Source organism: Artemia franciscana, chromosome 11 (assembly GCF_032884065.1).
Source record: "Artemia franciscana chromosome 11, ASM3288406v1, whole genome shotgun sequence".
Classification (NCBI taxonomy): domain Eukaryota; kingdom Metazoa; phylum Arthropoda; class Branchiopoda; order Anostraca; family Artemiidae; genus Artemia; species Artemia franciscana.
The window spans coordinates 5,292,486-5,315,948 of NC_088873.1; the positions used below are offsets into that span (position 1 = coordinate 5,292,486).

Consider the following 23,463-nt stretch of genomic DNA (forward strand, 5'->3'; position numbering starts at 1 on the left):
CCTACGAGTTTTAGGGGGTGTTTTCCCCTATTTTCTAAAATAAGGCAAATTTTGTCAGGCTCGTAACTTTTGATGGGTAAAACTAAACTTGATGAAACTTATATATTTAAAATCAGCATTAAAATGCGATTCTTTTGATGTAGCTATTGATATCAAAATTCAATTTTTTAGAGTTTTGGTTACTATTGAGCCGGGTCGCTCCTTACTACAGTTCGTTACCACGAACTGTTTGATTTTATTCCATTTTTCAACAAAAAAGACAAACCTCCTTGTCTCATCCGATTTCTTACCTTCGAAATCATTTGGTATCTTCGAAAAATGTAAGACGAGATACAGCTGTCTATAGATAAAGACGTTTCACAAATACCTAATACATCAATACTACTATTCATAGCAGACAAAAAATTTTCAATATCCTCAGACGATGATATAACATGGCAATTACATTCAGACACACGAAAACTCTTATTTTCTTTCCGTGTTGGAAATTCAAATGATACATACTGACTTTTTCTTACTTGCTCAGGGCATTTTACAACACTATCATGAGCAATTTTACACTCTAAAATTTCATTAACATCTAAAGCATTATTTTCTAATTCATCCAATCGATCCTTCTGGTGTAACGGCAAAACTAATTATCAAGAAATAAGAACAATATAAACTGTACTGATTCCTATTGAAAAAAAAAAAATCTAAGCGACATCTTGCAACGACCATAGGCGACGGGGGAAAGCATCACTCGCAAGACGTATATAAATTCGACCTTGATCAGACCACACTTGTTTATTACCGTATTTTTCACGTGCTAGGTTCAGAATGTCCCGTCTCTGCTTTGTTAAATTTTCTGATACAAATATACCAGTGCGCACTAGTTTCGACTTAAGCTTGAAAACTTTTTGGGCAATTTCTTTCGACCTGAATTTGACTAGGACCGGAGTTATGGCATCTTGACGAGTTGTAGCTCTGTTTATTTTAAATCTTCTCACTTCCACAATATCACCATCAGACACTTCAGATATTTCCATTTTATTGCGAATCACACCCCCGATTACAGACTTTAAGTCACTACTTGGAGGCTGTTTGATACCGTTGAAAAGAAGACTATCTAGCCTTAAGTCCTGATCATACATATCTAATTTCTGCTCTGCATTCTTAACTCTCTCCTCAAGAAATATTATTTGATTTCTTAGAAATTTCAGCTCGTTACTGAGGGCTAAGAATTTCGGTTCAAACTCAACAATCAAAGCTGAATAAACTTCACTAACGATAGTTGAACTCTGAGCTTTTATGGCATGCAAAGTGTCACTGGATAGAGACTGCCTACCAGCAGCAGTGGCCACTAGTTTTTCATCCTGCTTCTCGTCTATTTTTTAGCAAGATTTTCCATCACACTTTGGATTTCCTGTTCTGTCGCGGAAATGCGAGTAATAATAGCCGACGATCCCGCTATAGTTTGTTGCCCAGGAATTGGAATTTGAGTTTTTAGCTTCTCTTTGCAAAGTTCTATATAAATGTTCGGTTGATGAATAAAATCATCAAATGCTCCCTTTACACCCTTGCTAGTAGATTTCATAGCTTCAACCTTATTTGCTTCAAACTGCATAAGCTGTGACTCGAGAACAAACTGGGTGTCACATGACCCGTAGCAAAAAAACAGATACTCAGATACTTTTGACTTTGAGTTCGCAGTCTTTGGATCCAAAACCTCAATAATACGAACTGGCCAATCGGGGAAACTTTGCTAGAGCCAAATCATGAATACTAAATTTAGCCATTATCTGTAGCTCAAATTTATCAAAAGTAGTTTACAGACCTGCTAATTGATTTCTTCACCGTACTCTTAAAAAATATCCAAATATCCAAGCATCCAAAATACTCGTGCCAAAAATCACACGTCACTAATTATCAGGGCTAGCGAAATGCGACTGCATTGAAGGAATGCTAGATGTACTGTGATGTACATAACCGAACCAGATCCGCTCTCTTTGGGGGAGTTGGGGGGATTTCTAGTACTTTGGGGAGTTCGAGAATAAACACAAGTTATAGATACATGATTGACATAAGCGGACCGGATCCGATCACTTTGGGGGGTTGGAGGGATTTCTAGTGCTTTGGCTAGTTCGGTGCTTCTTGACCTGCTAGGACGATGAAATCGATAACTCTAGTACCGAAACTAATTTTAGGTTCCGACCTCGTCACAAGTGCCATATGAGCTCTGGGCTCTTGTTTTATTTAAGTTCTGAACGTTTTTGAATTAATGCAGGTTTTGATTTTGGCTCACCGTACATGAATAATTCAAACGAAACTTGCATATTAATTTTACATTTTTCGGCTAAATGGCTTTCTCAAAATTTTGATCGGACGATTTTGAGAAAAAAGGGAGGGGGCCTAGTTGTCTTCCAATTTTTTTGGTAACTTAAAAAGGCTACTATAACTTTAAATTTATTTACGGAAGTTTTTATTAGTAACAAATATACGTAACTTACGAATTAATTTACGTAACGAACTTCTATATTCGTATATTTGCGTGTACGAGGGGATTCGCCCCTTCTTCGATTCCTCTCTCTTTATGCTAAAGTTCGAATTTTGTTCCAATTCTTTAAGAATGACCCCTGAATCACAACGGCCGTTTAATTAGATTAAATAGCTCTTTTGAAACTACTAAAGATACTTTAGCGTAAAGAGTAAGGTATTAAGGAGGGGACGAACCCACTCATATACGCAATAATTTCTATTCTTTTTAAGTTTTAATGTTGATCCTTACTTTCAGTCGAAAAACCTGTTTTTTATTTAATTTGGCATTGTTTTTTTAAATAATGCTGGAAAACCCACGGGAAATTCTCTTCCCCCATGATAAATTCTTCCATGGAAAGATCCTCCCACGTACCACCCACCCCCCGAACCCCCTACCAGATTAAACTCCCCCTGAAAATGTCTGTATACTTCCCAATAACCAACACTATATGTAGACAGTGGGCAAAGTTCATAACTTGCAGCCCTTCCCCCGGTGACTCTGGGAGATTGAGTCCTTAAAGACATAGTTATTAAATTTTTCGATTATGCTGAACGAAATGGATGTCTCAAAATTTTGATCCGGTGACTGGGAAAAAATGACAGTGGGCGGGGGCCTAGTTGCCCTCCAATTTTTTGGTCACCTAAGAAGGGCACTGGAATTTTAATTTCCGTTTGAATGAGCCCTCTCGCGACATTCTAGGACCACTGAGTCAATATTATCACCCCTGGGAAAAAAAACAAATAAACACGCAACTCTGATCTATCTTCTGGCAAAAGATACAAAATTCCACATTTTTGTAGATAGGAGCTTAAACCCGTCCTGTTGTGGCGCAGTGGGTTTGACCTTAGCTTGGTAATACGGGACCCAGAGATCGAATTATGCTACAGCAATGCACTGCAGGGCCGACGCAGGGACCTTAGTAGTCAAGAAGCATCGTTAATCTGATATAATACAGGAGCTTGAGACCTCTACATCAGAGTTCTCTGATACGCTGAATCTGATGGTGTGATTTTCATTGACTTTTAGGGGTTGCTTCTCCTTTTTTCGAAAATAAGGCACATTTTCTCAGGCTCTTAACTATTGATGGGTGAGACTAAACTTGATGAAACTTATATATTTAAAATCAGTATAAAAATTTGAGTCTTTTGATGTATCTATTGGTTTTAAAAATCCGTTTTAAAGAGTTTCGGTTACTATTGAGCCGGGTCGCTACTTACTTACAGTTCTTTACTATGAACTGTTAGACAACAAGAAAAATCAGTTGGCTTGAAAAACAAGGAAAGTTGCTTGAACTGCGAAATTCTGCATCAAAGGGAACTTTTTTTCCGTTCTTTCTCCTCAGCTAGCAGGGTATTGGAACATCATAGAGAGTTGTTCAATGGCTCATTTGAAAGGAAATTTCTACATCTAGTGGCTATTGTGTAAAAAAGTTTTTAGAATAGGATCAATTTTTACAAAAAAAAAAGCATTTTGATGCACAAGCTTGAGGTATGACGTCCTAATCTGTATATTGAAGAACGAACTTCACGCCATAGTAACTGAAACATATAAATATATCATCATATGTATCATCATGGAATATATTTATCTTTTGATGGGCTTATATAACACAAGTATATGTTTTAAACCATTCTTATACGAATCATTATATAATGATGTATATATAATGTGATATATATATATATATATATATATATATATATATATATATATATATATATATATATATATATATATATATATATATATTTAATGAATTATAATAATGATGATTGAGTCGTAACAATCCTTGAGTAATTCCTTTGAAAAAAGGGGTTACTACTTTTCAGTCTAAATATAGAGGAAGATTAAAGCCTTAAAAATGCAAAAGTTACCCTTATAAGAAGAGACCAACTGCTCCCTCATCCCCTTTTACAAATTTGACAATTTTACTTGAGGCGCGACTTGTCTCGACGGAGTGAATCAGTCTTCTGCCTCATCTTCTTAAGGTGAGGTTTTTTTTTACTTATTTATCTGCTGATGAATTTCATGTGGTATATGATCAAAATATTCAGTTTTTTAATTTGTTTCTATTTGATTTATTGAATACCTTGAGGTACAAGGTACTGACATTCCCCCTTCATGGGAATTTTCAGACTTCATAATTTTTCCTCAAAGAATTCCAGTCCCCTTTATGAATTTAAAAAATATTCATTTTGTGAACGTGTCTCTTCTGAATGCCAAATATGTCGGAAAAATTGAGGCCAAACAGTTTAAAAATGCCTTCTTTTCAAGGCTGTATGTAGGGGGGTATTGGGTTTGACCCCCCCCACAAAAAAGAAAGGTTTGTCTGACTCGTAAATAGTTACAAAAATGCAATGAACAAATTTTTGATGCGTTTTAAGTTTTTTTGATCCATCTTCCCTGCTCTCCCCCCGAAAAAAACCTTCCCTGAACAGAAATCCTGGATTTTTTACTGGCTTGCTTCTTGTATATAGTTGTTTAAATACGTTTTCCAGTATCTTCCTTAGGTAAATTTCGGGATGTTTTCCTTATTTTGAATGGTTTGTCAAGTTTTATTAACATACTAATTTCTTTTATTCCAGTTGAGGAATATACAAAGCATGATAAGGTTGACCAAGCAAAATCTTGATGCCCTGAATGAACAGTTTGGAGGATTTCAACATCCACCATCGTTATATCTGACAGTAAGATGTTTGTTTCTCTTTTTCGTCGGCAAAACACTTTTGTTGTGCTATCTATTTTTGTGTTGTCTATTTTGTTGTGTTGTCTGTTTATTATTAGAAGTCTGTTGGACAACAGGTATAAAAAAGACATTTTGTCCCTTTACCCCAGACAAAAAATTCTAGGTTTTCCCTTTCCCCTTTTCTCTGCCATGAGAAAACAAGAGCTAAGAGTTCATATGGCACTTGTGACGAGACGAGAAGAGCTAAGAGCCAAGAGATCATATGGTATGAGCTCTAACAAAATTCTATGAATCGATAGATTGATTTAAAAAGGAAAATAAGAGGCTTAATGCCGGTCAAGATTTAAAATAAGAGCTCTGAGCCACAAAGTCCTTCTAAATATCAAAATTCATTAAGATCCGATCACCCACTCGTAAGTTATAAATACCTAATTTTTTCTAATTTTTCCTCTCCCTTTTGCCCCCCAGATGGTTGAATCTGGGAAAACGACTTTATCAAGTCAAATTGTGCAGCTCCCTGACACGCCTACCAATTTTCATCGCCCTAGCACGTCCAGAAGCACCGAACTCGCCAAATCACTGAACCCCTCCCCCCAACTCCCCCAAAGAGAGCGAATCCAGTACGATTCTGTCAATCACGTATCAAGGACATTTGTTTATTCTATCCACCAAGCTTCATCCCGATTCCTACACTCCAAGTGTTTTTCCAATATTTCCCCCTCCAAATCCCCACCATGTCAAAAGATCTAGTCGGGATTTGAAATAAGAGCTCTGAGACATGAATTCCTTCTAAAAATCAAATTTCATTACGATCCGATCATCTATTCGTAAGATATAAATACTCCAATTTTCATGTTTTCCAAGAATTCCGGTTCCCCCCTCCAACTCCCCCGAATGTCACAGGATCAGGTCGGAATTTGAAATTAGAACTTTAAAGCACAAGATCCTTCTAAATATCAAATTTCATTAAGATCTGGTTACCCTTTCGTAAGTTACAAATACCTCAATTTTCAAAAATACCCCCCCCCCAATTCCACCAAAGAGAGCAGATCCGGTCCAATTATGTCAGTCACGTATCTTAGACAGGTTTCTATTCTTCCCATCCAGTTTCATCCTGATCTCACCCCCCCCCCCCCAATTACGCTTGATTCGGTTGAGATTTAAAATAAGATATCGGAGTTACGAGGTCCTTCTAAATATGAAGTTTCATGAAGATCCGATCACTCCTTCGTAAGTTAAAAATACGTCATTTTTCTTATTTTTCAGAATTACCCCCCCCCCCCACCCCCGCAATTGAGCGGATCCGTTCCAATTATGTAAATCACGTATGCAAGACTTCTGCTTATTTTTCCAACCAAGTTTCATCCCAATCCCTCCAATCTAAGCGTTTCCCATCATTTTAGGTTTCCCCACCCCAAACTTCCCCTAATGTCACCAGATCCGGTCAGCTTTTAAAATAAGAGCTTTGAGACACGATATCCTTCTAAAAATCAAATCTCATGGAGATCCAATCACCCGTTCGTAAGTTAAAAATACCTCATTTTTTCTAATTTTTCAGAATTAACCCCCCCCCCTAACTACCCCAAAGAGAGCGGATCCGTTCTGGTTATGTCAATCATGTATCTAGGACTCGTGTTTTTTTTTCACCAAGTTTCATCCCGATCCTTCCACTCTAAGTGTTTTCCAATTTTTAGGTTTCTCCCTCCCAACTCCCCCCCCCCAATGTCACCAGATCCGGTCGGGTTTAAAATAAGAGCTCTGAGCCACGATATCCTTCTAAATATCAAATTTCATTGAGATCCGATCACCCGTTCGTAAGTTAAAAATACCTCATTTTTTTTTATTTTTCAGTAATACCCCCCCCCCCAACTACCCAAAAGAGAGCGGATCCGTTCCGTTTATGTCAATCATCTATCTAGGACCTGTGTTTATTTTTCCCACCATGTTTCATCCCGATCCCTCCACTCTAAGTGTTTTCCAAGTTTCAGGTTTCCCCCTCCCAACTCCCCGCCCCCATCACCAGATCCGGTCGGGATTTAAAATAAGAGCTCTAAGACACGATATCCTTCTAAACATCAAATTTCATTGAGATCCGATCACCCGTTCGTAAGTTGAAAATACCTCATTTTTCTAATTTTTAAGAATTACCCCCCCCCCCCCCCCCAACTACCCCAAAGAGAGCAAATCAGTTCCGATTATGTCAATCATGTATCTAGGACTTGCGCTTATTTTTCCCATCAAGTTTCATCCCGATCCCTCCACTCTAAGTGTTTTCCAAGATTTTAGGTTCCCCCCTCCAACACCTCCCAATGTCATCAGACCCAGTCGGGATTTAAAATAAGAGCTCTGAGACACAATATCATTCCAAACATCAAATTTCATTAAGATCCGATCACTCCTTCGTAAGTTAAAGTTAAAAATACTTCATTTTTTTCTATTTTTTCCGAATTAACAGGCCCCAACTCTCCCCCCCCCCCCAGATGGTCAAATCGGGAAAACGACTATTTCTAATTTAATCTGGTCCGGTCCCTGATACGCTTGCCAAATTTCATCGTCCTAGCTTACCTGGAAGTGCCTAAAGTAGCAAAACCGGGACCGACAGAATTGGCGACTGCTATATGTCACTTGGTTAATACCAAGTGCCATAAAAAGGCTTTACGTATAAAATTCGTCACCTTGTACCTTAACCTTTTATTCCGTCACCTTCTTACATCACCTAGTGAGATACTGGTGGCATCACCTTTCAGTGACATACGTCATCCTTTAGTGACAAATATTCTGATTGTATGCAATCTCTAATAAGAAATGCTTGATAGCATTTAGACAAGAAAAATAAATATATGCAATCTCTTTGTGATGGTCGTAAATCAAATGAATGATTGTAAAAGTACTCCTAAAAAATGCTGGTTTTAGCTATCCGTTGTGTAAATTTACGTGATTGGCTATGATTCACGGACACTAACAAATTATATAGAGGAAGATTTATATAATTATTAAACTCGTACACAGGGGTAGGGGGGGGGGGGTGGAGACTTCGGCCCCATAGCATATATATATATATATATATATATATATACTAGCTGTTGGGGTGGCGCTTCGCGCCACCCCAACAACTAGTTGGTGGGGGCGCTTCGCGCCCCCCCAAGCCCCCCCGCGCGCGTAAGTCGTTACGCGCCATATTAGTTACGCGCCATTGTAGTTGTGTCCCTATGTCCCACCTGTGAATATAGATATATATATATATATATATATATATATATATATATATATATATATATATATATATATATATATATATATATATATATGTTTTTAACTACGTAAAACTTGCGAATATACAACATTCTTTGCTGTCCCATTGTCTGTGCATATAAATAGATTGTCAGGTTTACCGACTCTTGAACATGCAACATATAATGGTCCATGGGAAAACAATCCGTATTCAGATCTATACCTCATGATTCTAATGATTGCCCTTGAGCTTTGTTGATGGTGATTGCTAATCGACCATTCCCTGAGTCGCCATCGTCATTTATATATCCCCCTGTGCACCCCGGCGTCCCCTTTGTAGTTATGTCCCTGTGTCCCGGTCGTCATTTATATTCCCTGTGTCCCGGTCGTCATTTGTGTCCCGGTGTCCCAGTCTGTGATTTCTCTTTGAACGTCCCGGGCGTCATTTATATTCCTTGTGTCCCGGTGTCCCGGTCGTCATTTATATCCCCCGTGCCCCCGGCGTTATATATATATATATATATATATATATATATATATATATATATATATATATATATATATATATATATATATATATATATATATATATATATATATATATATATATATATTTGTATATTTATATATATATATATTATATATATATATATATACATATATATATATATATATATATATATATATATATATATATATATATATATATATATATATATATATATATATATATATATATATACTAGCTGTTGGGGGGGGCGCTTCGCGCCCCCCCCAAGCCCCCCCGCGCGCGTAAGTCGTTACGCGCCATATTAGTTATGCGCCATTGTAGTTGTGTCCCTGTGTCCCACCTGTGAATATAGATAGATTTATATATGTGTTTCAAACTACGCAAAAATTGCGAATAAACAACATTCTTGGCTTTCCCATTGTCTGTGCATATGCAAAGCCGTATGTACTAATAATGACGTCATATACAAACGCTCTTTTTACAAACAAACAAACATGCATCCACATAACTCGTTTTTATATAGATAGATACAATACAAATTAACTGCGTAAAACTTGCGAATAAACAACATTCTTCGCTGTCCAATTGTCGCTGCATATAAATACATTGTCAGGTTTACCGACCCTCGAACATGCAACGTACAATTGTCCATGGGAAAAACAATCAGGATTAAGATCTATACCACATTTTTCTAATGATTGACCTTGAGCTTTGTTAATGGTGATTGCAAATACTAATCGAATTGGGAATTGCAATCTTTTAAATTGAAAAAGCAGATCCGTCGGAATCATGGGAATGCGAGGAATAAGAACAGCCTCACCCTCCCTCATAAGGCCCTGTCAAGATTGTGGCCTCTATTAGGTTTTCCATTGTTTTTTTTTTACGGCAAGTCGCGTGCCATTGCAAAGCTTTGGTGGGTTGATATTTCTTAAAAGTATTATTGGTACGCCTATTTTTAGTTGTAGCACGTGTGGTGGAAACCCTGAAGGATCTATGGAATTTAAAAATTCAGATGGATAATTAACCGCTTCATTTGGTTCCAAAACTGTGTCGCCTGACTTGTAAAGGACTGCCTGGTCTCGAATCTTGTTCAAAACAATATTGTTGATTTCGTGGACGTCTATATTTTTGGGTGCGAGAATCGCTCTTTCACTTAGCCATTTATTATTTTTATAATTTTTTAGAATATTCGGAAATACTTTTTCAATCAATTCATTTTTGGACGTCACTAAATTACAGAAATCAGCAGGTAGTTGTATACGTCCTGAAATTGAGTCTACTGTTTGACCAGAGTCATCGTTTTGCAATCGGACACGCATATTTGTAGTTAATTTTAATATTTTTACGTGTGCCTATAAATTAGAATTTTTTAGGCAAGCATTCATTTCGTCTGCAGGAGTTAAACTACGTAAAAATTGCGAATATACAACATTCTTGGCTTTCCCATTGTCTCTGCATATACAAGGCCGTATGTACTAATAATGACATCATATGCAAACGCTCTTTTTACAAACAAACAAACATGCATACATACAACTCGTTTTTCTATAGATAGATAGATAGATAGATAGATAAAATACAAATTAACTGCGTAAAACTTGCGAATATACAACATTCTTCGCTGTCCAATTGTCGCTGCATATAAATAGATTGTCAGGTTTACCGACCCTCGAACATGCAACGCACAATTGTCAATGGGAAAAACAATCAGTATTAAGATCTATACCACATTTTTCTAATGATTGACCTTGAGCTTTGTTAATGGTGATTGCAAATGCTAATCGAATTGGGAATTGCAATCTTTTAAATTGAAAAGGCAGATCCATTGGAATCTTGGGAATGCGAGGAATAAGAACAGCCTCACCCTCAAAAGGCCCTGTCAAGATTGTGGCCTCTATTAGATTTTCCATTGTTTTTTTTACGGCAGGTCGAGTGCCATAGCAAAGCTTTGGTGGGTTTATATTTCTTAAAAGTATTATTGGTAGGCCTATTTTTAGTTGTAGCACGTGTGGTGGAAACCCTGAGAATAATATCTCGAGGTAAAAACTGATCACCGACCATAACGATGGCCACTTCGTCGATAGTTGGAGCATTGTATCTACGCACATGTTGGCCAGGAGGCGTTTTGTCAGCGGAAATAACAATTTTATGCGTATAAGTAGGCATCAAATCGATGGCTGTTTTGAACAGACACACTAAATTATTATTTTCGTGGAAAAGATGTTGTAATTGGAAAACGATTGTCCTTTCAATGTTGGGAGAAATTTCGCAACGTGCATTCAATTCAGAATTTCTATCACTGATGAAGTACAATTGTAAAAATTTATGATTCTCGCCTGAGAATGGTAGAAGAGACCCTGCTCTATGATAAATTTGCCCTTTTACTTTGAAAGTAGACATAAATTGATCTGGATTTTCAATTTGGGCTCCAAACGACGTCATTTGGAAACATGAGTTGTATTTTCTGATTCATTTATATTCCTTATGTCCCGGTGTCCCGGTCGTCATTTATATCCCCCTGTTTTATATCCCGCTTATTTTTCAGCTTTTTCCTTTTTTTATTTTTTTTTTTACTTTTTTAGTTCTTTTAGTTTTTACGTTTTTTAGTTTTTTTTAGTTTTTTAGATGAATTTTTTTTTTTAGTTTTTTACCTTTTTTTCTTTTTAGTTTTTATTGGTTTTTACCTTTTTTTAGCTTTTTATCTTTTTTATTTTTTTTTATTTTTATTTTTAATTTTATTAGTATTCTTTTTCTCTTCTATTTTTCATTTTTCCTTTTTTTTAGTTTTTTTTAGTTTTTAGTTTTTTAAGTTTTTACCTTTTTTTAGTTTCTTTAGTTTTTTTAGTTTTTCGGCTTTTTTATTTTTTTATTAGTTTTTAGTTTTTTTTTGTAGTTTTTGCCTTTTTTTAGTTTTTTCAGTTTTTTTTTAGTTTTTAGTTTTTTACCTTTTTTAGCCTAACCAGGATTTGAACCTGGGACCTTCATTCTCCGTTCTGACACCCTCTCTCACCGAGTGACTACTCCAGCATGTTCATTTTGGTGTTTTAAATGGTATATTATTAACCAAATTAATGTGTTTTACAATATACTAAGCATCGTCATAACAAAAATGACGGCAACTAATTTCATGACGTCAGCCGAAACATGACGTCACCTGATCCACAGACCCACAGACAGACAGACAACTTATTTTTATATATATAGATATATATATATATATATATATATATATATATATATATATATATATATTTGTATATTTATATATATATATATATATATATATATATATATATATATATATATATATATATATATTATATATATATATATATATATATATATATATATATATATATATATATATATATATATATATATATATATATATTTCTTGTCTGTCTTTCTTAATATTTTTCTTTCTTGATATATCTTCCATTTCTTATTAGAAATTGCATACAATCAGTATATTTGTTACTAAAGGATGACATATGTCACTGAAAGGTGATGTGTGTCCCCAATGTACGCATGTAACTAGGAGACGTAAAAGGGTGATTTAATGAAAGGTGGAGGTACAAGGTGACTTTTTTTTCTGGGAAAAGGGGGGGGCAAAATGGGTTTCCTCCACTCTGCTATATATTTGTATATTAGGGGCTGGAGGTTGGGCAAAGTATAACGGGTCTCCATGCAAAATGTGTTAGATACGATTATTGTGCATATTATCAAGTAAGAATCATTTTCTGACTTCAAACTGTCCAAATACTTTACCCTCCCCCCTCATGTGCAAATATATAGCCTTTTAATAATTTAAAATTATTTGTCCTTCACAAAAAATATTCTTGTTGAACTTTTTGTTTTTTTTGTTTGTTAAAAAAATTACTCTAAGTAAGGAGCGACCCGGCTCAATAGTAAATCCGAAACTCTAAAAACCGAAATTTTGATACCAATAGATACATCAAAAGAATTGGATTTTTATGCTGATTTCAAATATATTAGTTTCATCAAGTTTAGTCTTACCCATGAAAAGTAACGAGCCTGGAAAAATTTGCCTTATTTTCGAAAAAAGGGGAAACCCACCCTAAAAGTGATAGAATCTTAATGAAAATCACACCATCAGGTTCAGCGCATCAGAAAAACCTAATATAAGGGTTTCAATCTCCTATCTGCAAAAATGTGGAATTTTGTATTTTTTTGCGAGAAGAAAGATCACGGATGCGTGTTTATTTGTTTGTTTTTCTCAGGGGTGATCGTATCCATCCAGTGGTCCTAGAATATCGCGAAAGGACTCATTCAAACGGCAATTAAAAGGTCTAGAGCCCTTTTTAAGTGACCAAAAAAACTGGAGGGAAACTAAGCCCTCTCCCACAGTCATTTTTCCCAAAGTTACCCGATCAAAATTTTGAGATAGCCATTTTGTTCAGGATAGTCGAAAATCTATTAAGTATGTCTTTGAGGATTACTGAATCTCCAACAGCCCCCAGGGGAAGGGCTGCAGGTTATGAACTTTCCCCATTGTTTACATTGCAGGTTATGAACTTTCCCCATTGTTTACATATAGCATTGGTTATTGGGAAGTACACAGACGTTTTCAGGAGAGATTTTTTCTCGTGAGAGAGGTCGGGGAGAGGAGATTAGGTGGGAAGATTTTTCCATGGAGAATGTATTCATGGGGGAAAAGACGATCAGAAATTAAATATAAAAACAAGTATTTTCAACTGAAAGTAAGGAGCAACAATAAAACTTAAAACGAACAGAAATTATTAAGTATATGAAGGGGGTTCACCTCCTTGTTAATACCACGCTCTTTACACATTCTTAATGAATTGGAACAATATTCGAACTTTAGCGTAAAGAGCGAGGTATTGACTAGGGGGCGAGCCCCTTCACATACGTAATAGTTTCTGTTCGTTTAAAGTTTTATTGTTGCTCCTTACTTTCAGTTGAAAAAAGTTTTTTTTAATTGCTTTGAAATTGATCTTTCATATAGGTATAATTTTTGTTTTTTACATGAAACGCTCTGAGCATTTCGGTCTTCGGTTTCAGCAGTGGCCGGTATTTATCCCCGTGGAAAATCTCCAAAGTGGAGAATAAGGTTTTCCAAATTCGAGAATTTTATTTGAGTTTGGTATTTTTATTTTCCGTACTGGGAAGGAATTCTGGTACTTGTGTAATATACACAATTTACTCAAGTTTACGCTGTGTAAAACTCGAGAACAAACTGGTTTCTTCGTTAGTTTCTTTCATTTTAGCGTGAAACGAGACAAAGATAAGTGACAAAATAAATGGGGAAATATATTTCCCCATATTCCATAAATATATATTCCGCAATCCCTCGCTCTTTACGCTAAAGCTTTTAATTGTTTTAAAAAGTAGAATTGTGGCAAAGAGTCAAACTTTAGCGTAAAGAGCGAGGGATTGCGGAGGGGACAATCCATTTCATATACGGAGTAATTTCTGTTCGTTTTAAGTTTTATGTCGCTCCTTACTTTCAGTTAAAAACACTAGTTTTTTTTTAATTTAATTTCTGAACGTTTTTGAATTAATGCATGTTTGATTTTGGCTCTCCGCACATAAATTATTGAAATGAAATTTGTATATTAATTTTTTTTTTACTAATGACTTTCTCTTAGTTTTGATCAGACCATTTTGAGAAATAAGGGGTGGCGAAGGAGGCCTAGCTGCTCTCCAATTTTTCGGTTACTTAAAAAGGCTACTAGAACTTTTAATTTTTACGAACGTTTTTATTAGTAAAAAATATGAGTAACTTAAGAATTAACTTACGTAACAAACTTTTATATTCTTATATTTTTATTATGTGTACGAGGGGGTTTGTACCCTCGTTAATACCTCGCTCTTTACACTAAATCGTAAGTTTTGTCCCAATTCTTTAAGAATGACCCCTGAATCAAAAAGGCCGTAGAATAAATAGTTGAAATTACTAAAAATACTTTAGCGTAAAGAGCGAGGTATTTATCTCCTCCTAAATACCTCGCTCTTTATACTAAAGTATTTTTAGAACCCCTCATATGCGTAATAATCTCTGTTCGTTTTAAATTTCAATGCTATTCATTACTTTCAATTGAAAAAACGTTTTCATGTTTATTTTTTCATTGTTTTTTTATAGTAATGCTAGAAAATCCTGCGCCCTTTTCATTGAATTTTTCTTCCCCCATGACATATTCCTCCAAGGAAAGATCCTCCCACATAGCCCCCTTCCATCAACCCCACCCCACCCCAAACCAAAAAAATCCCCCTGAAAACGTCTGTACACTTCCCAATAACCATTACTATATGTAAACACTGGTCAAAGTTTGTAACTTGCAGCCCCTCCCCCAGGGATTGTGGGGGATTAAGTCATTCCCAAAGACATAGTTAGTATGGTTTTCGACTATGCGGAACAAAATGGCTATCTCAAAATTTTAATCCGTTGACTTTTGGAAAAAAATGAGCGTGGGAGGGGGCCTAGGTGCCCTCCAATTTTTTTGATCACTTTTTTTTTATTTCCGTAAGAATGAGCCCTCTTGCGACACTCTAGGACCACTTGGTCGATACGATGACCCCTGGAAAAAAAAACAACAAACAAATAAACACGCACCCGTGATTTGTCTTCTGGCAAAAAATACGAAATTCCACATTTTTTTAGATAGGAGCTTAAAATTTTTGCTATAGGGTTCTCTGATACGCTGAATGCGATGATGTGATTTTCGTTAAGATTCTATGACTTTTAGGGGATGTTTCCCCCTGCCAGTTTGGCTTAAGAACTTTCAATACGAAGTGTATTTCTTTTTATTCTAGGAATATAATGAGATGACGAGCAAGCTTCATGATTTAAAGGCTCGTGAACAGGAACTGCTGGAGAGATTGAGTCTGGCTTCCAATGGTCAGCACAGTCCAGATGTTTCCTGTGGCTTTGGGAACAATGAAGAATTTTTTGCTGGTTTGGAGGATACAGGGCAGCCTGAGTCAGAGCTAAGTAGTAAGTAAAAGGTGTTGTCATCATATGAAGGAATCAAATTGAATGTGTTGACTGGATAATCTTAGGGTGAAAAACTAAACTAGAGTTAGGTTCTAGAATTAGAATTAGGGTGAAAAACCAAAACTAGATGTTAAAATCTAGTGTAGAATGTAGTATTTTGAGTTGTACATTTTTTTATGAATACTTTTGGCTCAGTTAACGGGTAATGGCCGTATGGGAAGGGAACTACGAACAAGTTGTCCCGCAAACGTATGGAGTCATGCTCACTTTCGTAGAATTCTGAATTGCTACAAGTAAGATGTCGTAATGACAGAATGTAATATTTTTATTTGTACCCTTTTAGTAATACTTTTGGCTGAGCCTTGAAATTCTGTTTGTTTTGGAGGTGGGCGTTTCACATTGTCTGTTTATTTTTACTTCGTTTTATGCGAATTCGTCGCGCAAAAAGTATTGACAAAATTATAGCAATTTTAATCAAAGGTACTGACGGAAAAAAATTAATCCACCTAAGGGTGGAGTTTTAATCTGCTAAAAGAGAGTGCTCTAAGAATAAAATCAAGTATTTTGGGTTATACTCTTTTTTCTGGGACTTTTGGCCAAGAATCAAAATTTGTTTCAGTGAAGGGATGGTGGCTTTCATATAATTCGTGTATTTAATTACTTTTAAAGCCATTTGTTTTGAAAAAAAATATTCATGGAAAGTCACAACAGTGTTTATATAAAACACTGTAGGATTCCTACAAAAATGATCATTTTGAGGGTAGGATTCCTATTTGCTAAAAAACGAGTACTGTAAGGGCAAAATCTAACATTTTAAGTTGTGTACTTTTGTCTCAAAATGGAAAATTTAGCAAATTAGCTGGTACAGAAATATTTGATATTGCGACCGTGTTTCAACAGAACCTCCTAATTTTAGATAGGATGCTTTGGCGTTAATGACTATATTTAAATCTGGATGACCTCCTCTACTACTTTTCTTTTGAAATTGTAAGCTCCCGCTTTAAAGACAAAAATGCCATGTGACAGAAGCACCCTAGCTCTTAAAGAGGGCAAAAACCCTATTACAACTGAAGTCACTTTGCTCAACGGCTTAGTCATTTTACTTAACGAGTCTCTGTTTCGTGTTTCAAGTTAAGATATGTTTTTTTTTTTTTTTTTTTTATGTTTTAATATGTTTTTTTATGTTTTTTTTTTTGCAGTGAATTTGAAGGCTGGTAAAAATATTCAGTTCAAGGTAAAACGACCACTTTTGAAACAGGGCAGAACATTAATTTAAAAAAAAAGGTTTTTATGGAAATAATGATTTTCTACATAGGGCGTTTTGCCTAGACACTGTCGATTAGCTAACGAACCTGGCAGCTTGTAATTGTCAAGATTAGCGGTATTTTATCTAAGATGTAAGCGAAAGAACAATCAAAAAAATTAATAAGTTCAAAACCAGTATTTTTACTTTAATACTTGTTCTCTTTTTTTTGACAATTGTGCAAAAACGAAAGAACAAACACACACCAACGTTTGATGTGTTGGCCTAGTAACTGATATAGCCAAAATAAGTAATCTAGTAATTTTCATAGATTGCCAGTAATGTCAAATATACCAACGAAATAGAAAGGACTAAAGAAATGAGTCTAGATTTTCTACAGACAGTCGACGAACAACTTTGAGTATTTTGACTATGCACCTGCAATTGCCATCAGTGAACGAAATCGCCCCTACGTCCTCAGCCCAAGAAAAACACAGATAAAAAAAACACTAAACTAAAAACAAATAAAACCACCACCAATATTAATATTTACAGTTGTCGCAACTGATCCAAGTAGGGAAAAGAAATTATTAGAGTTACTTCAATGAGAACATCAAAGCAACTGAGGAAAAGTTGTAAAAATTGAAACTAAGGTAACTATTCTGCTTCGAAATAATCCTTTTGTTAGCGAATATTGAAGCAACTCTTTTTGGTCCAGTATGTAATCTAGTCCCCTGGTGATTATCTAAAATCTTAGTTCCCTTTTTGACTACTGGTTCATTTTTCAAAATACAATGATAAATTGGGTCAATATTTAAATTTCACGTGTCCCTATTTATTGAAAGATGATCAAACATTATGTTTTTTAATTTTTATACCCTCCCTCGCCCATTGAGAAAAACCCCTATCATTAGAAATAGCTGTGTCCTCATCAAATTGTACAAAATGTCCCGTATGGAAGAACGTGTGTTCAGCCACAGCCGAAGGAAAAGTTTCCGGAGGCTTTCTTAATTGTAGGGTTTTTTCTATTGATTTGCGATGCTCAATAAATCTTTCAACAACTTAATTGTGAGTTCTACCAATATAAAATTTCCACAAGAATAAGGAATTTTACGCACCCCACTAACTAAATATCCCTGGGTTAAATCCTTCCCAGAATTAAGAAAACTACCTATTGGTCTCACCGATCGGGAACATGTATCAAAGTTACGTTTACGCAAAATTCATTTAAGCATCTCCCCCAAAATTGGTACAGAAATGAAACTTTTAGATGCATTTACTTCTGAGCACTTCGAAACTCCAATAACCCTATTGTTATGTTTAATGCGTCTATTTTTTATTATCTTATCAATGAATTTAATCGGGTAACTATTAAAAAAATATATATATATTCCTCAAATACAACAATTCAGAATCTACTAGTTCCACTGAAATAGGGTGGCACAAGTGAAAATTCAAATACCTTTTACTGTGTGTAGTCTTTCTATATATTGAGAAGAGTAAATGGAAATCACTTTTAATTAATAATATATCAAGAAAAGGTAGTTTGTCATTTTCTTCAAACTCCACTGTAAGTTTTACATTTTTATCAAAACTATTTAAATGTTTATGAAAAATGTCTAAGGAATCTAAAACGTGTTTCCAAATGCAAACCACATCGTCCATGAATCTGCCCCAGAAGCAAGGGGGGAGCCTAAAAAACTGTGTGTAGCGGAGGTTTAAATAGTCCATGAAAAGATTTACCAACAAAGAAGAGAGAGATGCCACTATAGGTAAACCAAACACCTGTTTGTAAAATTCACCTCTAAAACCAAGTTAATGAGAATTTTCTTTTATAAGGATGACCAACTTCGTAATGACATCAATCTCCAAATTAGCCATGGTTTGCCATATATATATATATATATATATATATATATATATACTAGCTGTTGGGGTGGCGCTTCGCGCCACCCCAACACCTAGTTGGTGGGGCGCTTCGCGCCCCCCCAAGCCCCCCCGCGCGCGTAAGTCGTTACGCGCCATATTAGTTATGCGCCATTGTAGGTGTGTCCCTGTGTCCCACCTGTGAATATAGATAGATTTATATATGTGTTTCAAACTACGTAAAAATTGCGAATAAACAACATTCTTGGCTTTCCCATTGTCTGTGCATATACAAAGCAGCATGTACTAATAATGACGTCATATGCAAACGCTCTTTTTACAAACAAACAAACATGCATCCACACAACTCGTTTTTATATAGATAGATAGATACAATACAAATTAACTGCGTAAAACTTGCGAATATACAACATTCTTCGCTGTCCAATTGTCGCTGCATATAAATACATTGTCAGGTTTACCGACCCTCGAACATGCAACGTACAATTGTCCATGGGAAAAACAATCAGTATTAAGATCTATACCACATTTTTCTAATGATTGACCTTGAGCTTTGTTAATGGTGATTGCAAATACTAATCGAATTGGAAATTGCAATCTTTTAAATTGAAAAAGCAGATCCGTTGGAATCATGGGAATGCGAGGAATAAGAACAGCCTCACCCTCATAAGGCCCTGTCAAGATTGGGGCCTCTATTAGGTTTTCCATTGTTTTTTTTTACGGCAAGTCGCGTGCCATTGCAAAGCTTTGGTGGGTTGATATTTCTTAAAAGTATTATTGGTACGCCTATTTTTAGTTGTAGCACGTGTGGTGGAAACCCTGAAGGATCTATGGAATTTAAAAATTCAGATGGATAATTAACCGCTTCATTTGGTTCCAAAACTGTGTCGACTGACTTGTAAAGGACTGCCTGGTCTCGAATCTTGGTCTGTGCCTACAGGTAACGTTACCTATAGAGTAAAGGGCATTAGTCCATGAGCCCCGCGGGCAGTGGGGCGAGGTCTGTATTCTATATTTATTAATAAACTTAGTTTAAATTTAGTTTCGTCAAAACCTGTCTAAACTGGAAACTATGCTGCAAAAGGTATAGCTTCCATGCTATAGCCCTTAGAAATGCTAATTCTTGAAGCGCATCCATTTCTGGTTGACCCTCTTCCTCCATGGGGCAAACTAAAAGGCCCAGCATGGCACGTGGCAGGCTTCTATATATGGATTCTCATTGTCTCTTGTGTTCTAACCGCAGACAGTTTGCTGTCTTTTCATACTGAAGTTTTTTCATATATATATATATATATATATATATATATATATATATATATATATATATATATATATATATATATATATATATATATATATATATATATATATATATATGGCTTATGAAATTGGACTAAAAAAAGAAGAAAAGAAATTACCAGTGATAACTAGAGTTCGTATTTAAAATATAACTTCTTTCATACTGTACAACCCCAAATTTTCCACCGGCTTCAAAACCCTGCCCACTTTACGCATTTTTAGTTCGCCCCATGGAGGGGGAGGGTCAACCAGAAATGGATGTGCTTCTAAAATTAGCATTTTTAAGTAGTTTCCACTTTAGGCAGCTTGTGACGACACTAAACAGTTACCATCTATTTATAACCGAAATTGGAAACTGTCGATTCAATCAGCTTTGCCTGTCAGATTTGTCAGTATTATGCAAGGTTTGATGGTGACATGTTAGGTTAGGTTTCTCACCCATTTCTGGGATTTATAACTTAGAAAACTCAACCCTAGAAATCTGAGAAGAAAACACGGGAAGCGTGGGATGATCTGTTCCCAACCACGTATTGCACTCCCAGTCGAAGGCTTTGAGTCAGGAGATCGGTACCTACGCAACGCAGACAACTGGTCAGCATGCGAGTTTTTTTTTTTCCTTAAACTTTCGTCAAATTATTTAATAAACAATTCGCTTTACAAAATATGTGAAACTTTCAGTATATAAATTGAGAAAACAACAAACCTAACAATAAGCCTCTTCTAGGTCCTCCATCAATTCTTCCTAATGGGTTCTGCGGAAATTCTGGTCCTGGCCCGCCTCTTAACGGAATTCAACCCCCTAAATCTCCACTAAGGTCAGTGGTTCGGGCACACTTACCTAATCAACAAAGGACAACAGTGCAAGTGAAACAAGGTCAAACTTTGCGTGAAGCATTGGTGAAGCCCTTAAAATTGCGGGAATTAGAGCCAAATATGTGCAGTGTTTACAAGGGACCTGATCAGGATATACCTTTGCCGTGGGATACGGATATTTCTTCACTGGAAGGTGGTGAAGTCTATGTAAGAATAAAAGAAAGTTTCCCGCTGACAATGAGTATTCGACATACTTTCGTAAGTATTTTAGTGTCATAGAAGTCCAAAGTATACCTTAATCTAGGCCCTTGATTTCCAACGGGGGTCTCAGGCCCCACCGTTGGGACATGGAAACATTTTGTGAGTCATGGGCAGGACGTGCTCCCTTCGACTGAATATATTTTGGGCATTAGTTTTGAAAAGAAAGACGATGTGAATGACTTCACATTCATATGCGTTAAAAAGCAACAAAGATACATAATAATATTGCAATCACGTCATGCATTGTACAAAAGGTGTTTTATGCAGACAATAAGACAATTTAATTTATACAGACAATTTAAGCTGCTTTTGGTTTCGTTTATTTGCTTTAAGGGTTTTCCAAGGGTTGATTTTAGGACAATGTTTTCCATACCTCTGGAGGTGGGGGATTGGTCCTTTTTTATGACGATGAATTATTGCAGCAAACTTCATCAACGTCAGTCAAGGAGTGTCAAGCGCTTGAAATGATACTGCCTAGAGATTCAAAAAGTCAAAACGCAATTTGTAAGGTTCTTTAGTTTAAGTATTGTCTCCTCTCTTTTTACACTTTGTGTATGGTTTTCTTTTTATCGTTTTCCTAAAATCGTCTAACACGGATTAAAAAACTACGCTTAAAGATTTCAAGGTGTATTGTTTTAATGCAAAGTTTGAAGCATTATTTGCCCTATTATGCTTTACCAAGCCTTTATTTTGCTCTGATGCAGTCTAATATTAATAATTGCTCTCTAGTATACTTATCTACATTTAAAAGCCATATTAAACCAATACAGATTTTGCAAAATAAAGCCCTAAGAATCCTGAAACTTTTTATTCCATCATCTACTGCTCTTTGCAATAAGTCTTCTACAATATCTTTATCAGTATAGCTGCTACACTATCAACATACAATATCAACAATATTAACATAGCTGGGAATTCTCAGGAGCTACTAAATTGCGTTCACTTGCAAGTCTAGCAAAATTAACAGACATTCACTGTTGTTAGTGAATACGTCAAACCTTGGATATCTCCAGCTATTAAATCACTAATAAAAGAGAGGTCTCGCCTCTATTCCCGTGGTGATATCATCAACGGCAAGAAATTGTGAAATCAAATAGTCTCTTTGGTAAAGAAAGCCAAAGCTCGCTATGGTCGTGAAACCATGCCCTCCCAATTACTTACTTCAGACCCCAAAAAGTGGCACAATGTTGTGAAAAAAGTGGCCGGCCAAGCTTTGACAGCAGTGTAAAGATCAGCAATGATGGTGGGTCGTTAATCAGTGCAGAAGAAGTGAGTGAATTCTTCACCAAGATCTGCACTACCTATCCAACTATTACGGCTCATGAAAAGTCCACCATACTTGAAAAATGTGAGCCTGAGAACAACATAATAGTCAGTGAGTTTGACGTTTACACGGAATTACGGATGATCAAACCGAATACATCTTTATACCCTGGTGAATTACCTGCCAAACTGCTACGCGAATATGCAGCCTTCATAGCATTACCACTGTCCAGCATCATTAACGAGTGTTTTGCTTCTGGCTATTTCCCGTCACAGTGGAAAAGGGCCTATATTAGAATTATTCCAAAAAAACGCGCCTCTAGTGCATGCGACGAACTCCGCCCGATCTCACTTACACCTTGTTTGGCGAAAGTAACTGAGGCCTTTATACTCAAGTTTCTTCTGAAACAAATTCATGGGCGCATTGATAAATTCCAATACGGTGGACTCCCCAAGTGTAGTACTACAATCTACCTAGTACGGATGTTTGAATGTGTCCTCCAATGGCTTGAAAAAGGTAGCTGTTTCGTCGACATTTGCGCAGTGGATTTCTGAAAGGCCTTTGACCTAATCCGCCACCTGACTGCAGGCATGAATCTCCAGGAAATGGGGGCCAAACGACGCACCCTTGGCCTTGTACTTGACTTGTTAACTGACCGAAAACAAAAAGTCTTTGCACTCCATGAAAACGATTAACTGGAATAATTTTCCTGGCTGTAATTAATTCCCTACTTAATCATAACGACGACCGTTACAAGTTTGTAGATGATCTGTC

The 23,463-nt window shown here is 36.1% G+C and overlaps 1 protein-coding gene across 1 annotated transcript in view; it reads left to right on the plus strand.

Annotated features, from left to right (window-relative positions):
- The window catches only part of LOC136032724 (raf homolog serine/threonine-protein kinase Raf-like), a 116,817-nt gene that overhangs the window by 23,493 nt on the left and 69,861 nt on the right, over positions 1-23,463 (plus strand). Inside the window, 3 exon segments of the mRNA XM_065713041.1 lie at positions 5,104-5,205; positions 15,742-15,922; positions 21,076-21,422. Of these exon segments, the coding sequence (XP_065569113.1) occupies positions 5,104-5,205; positions 15,742-15,922; positions 21,076-21,422 (630 nt within the window).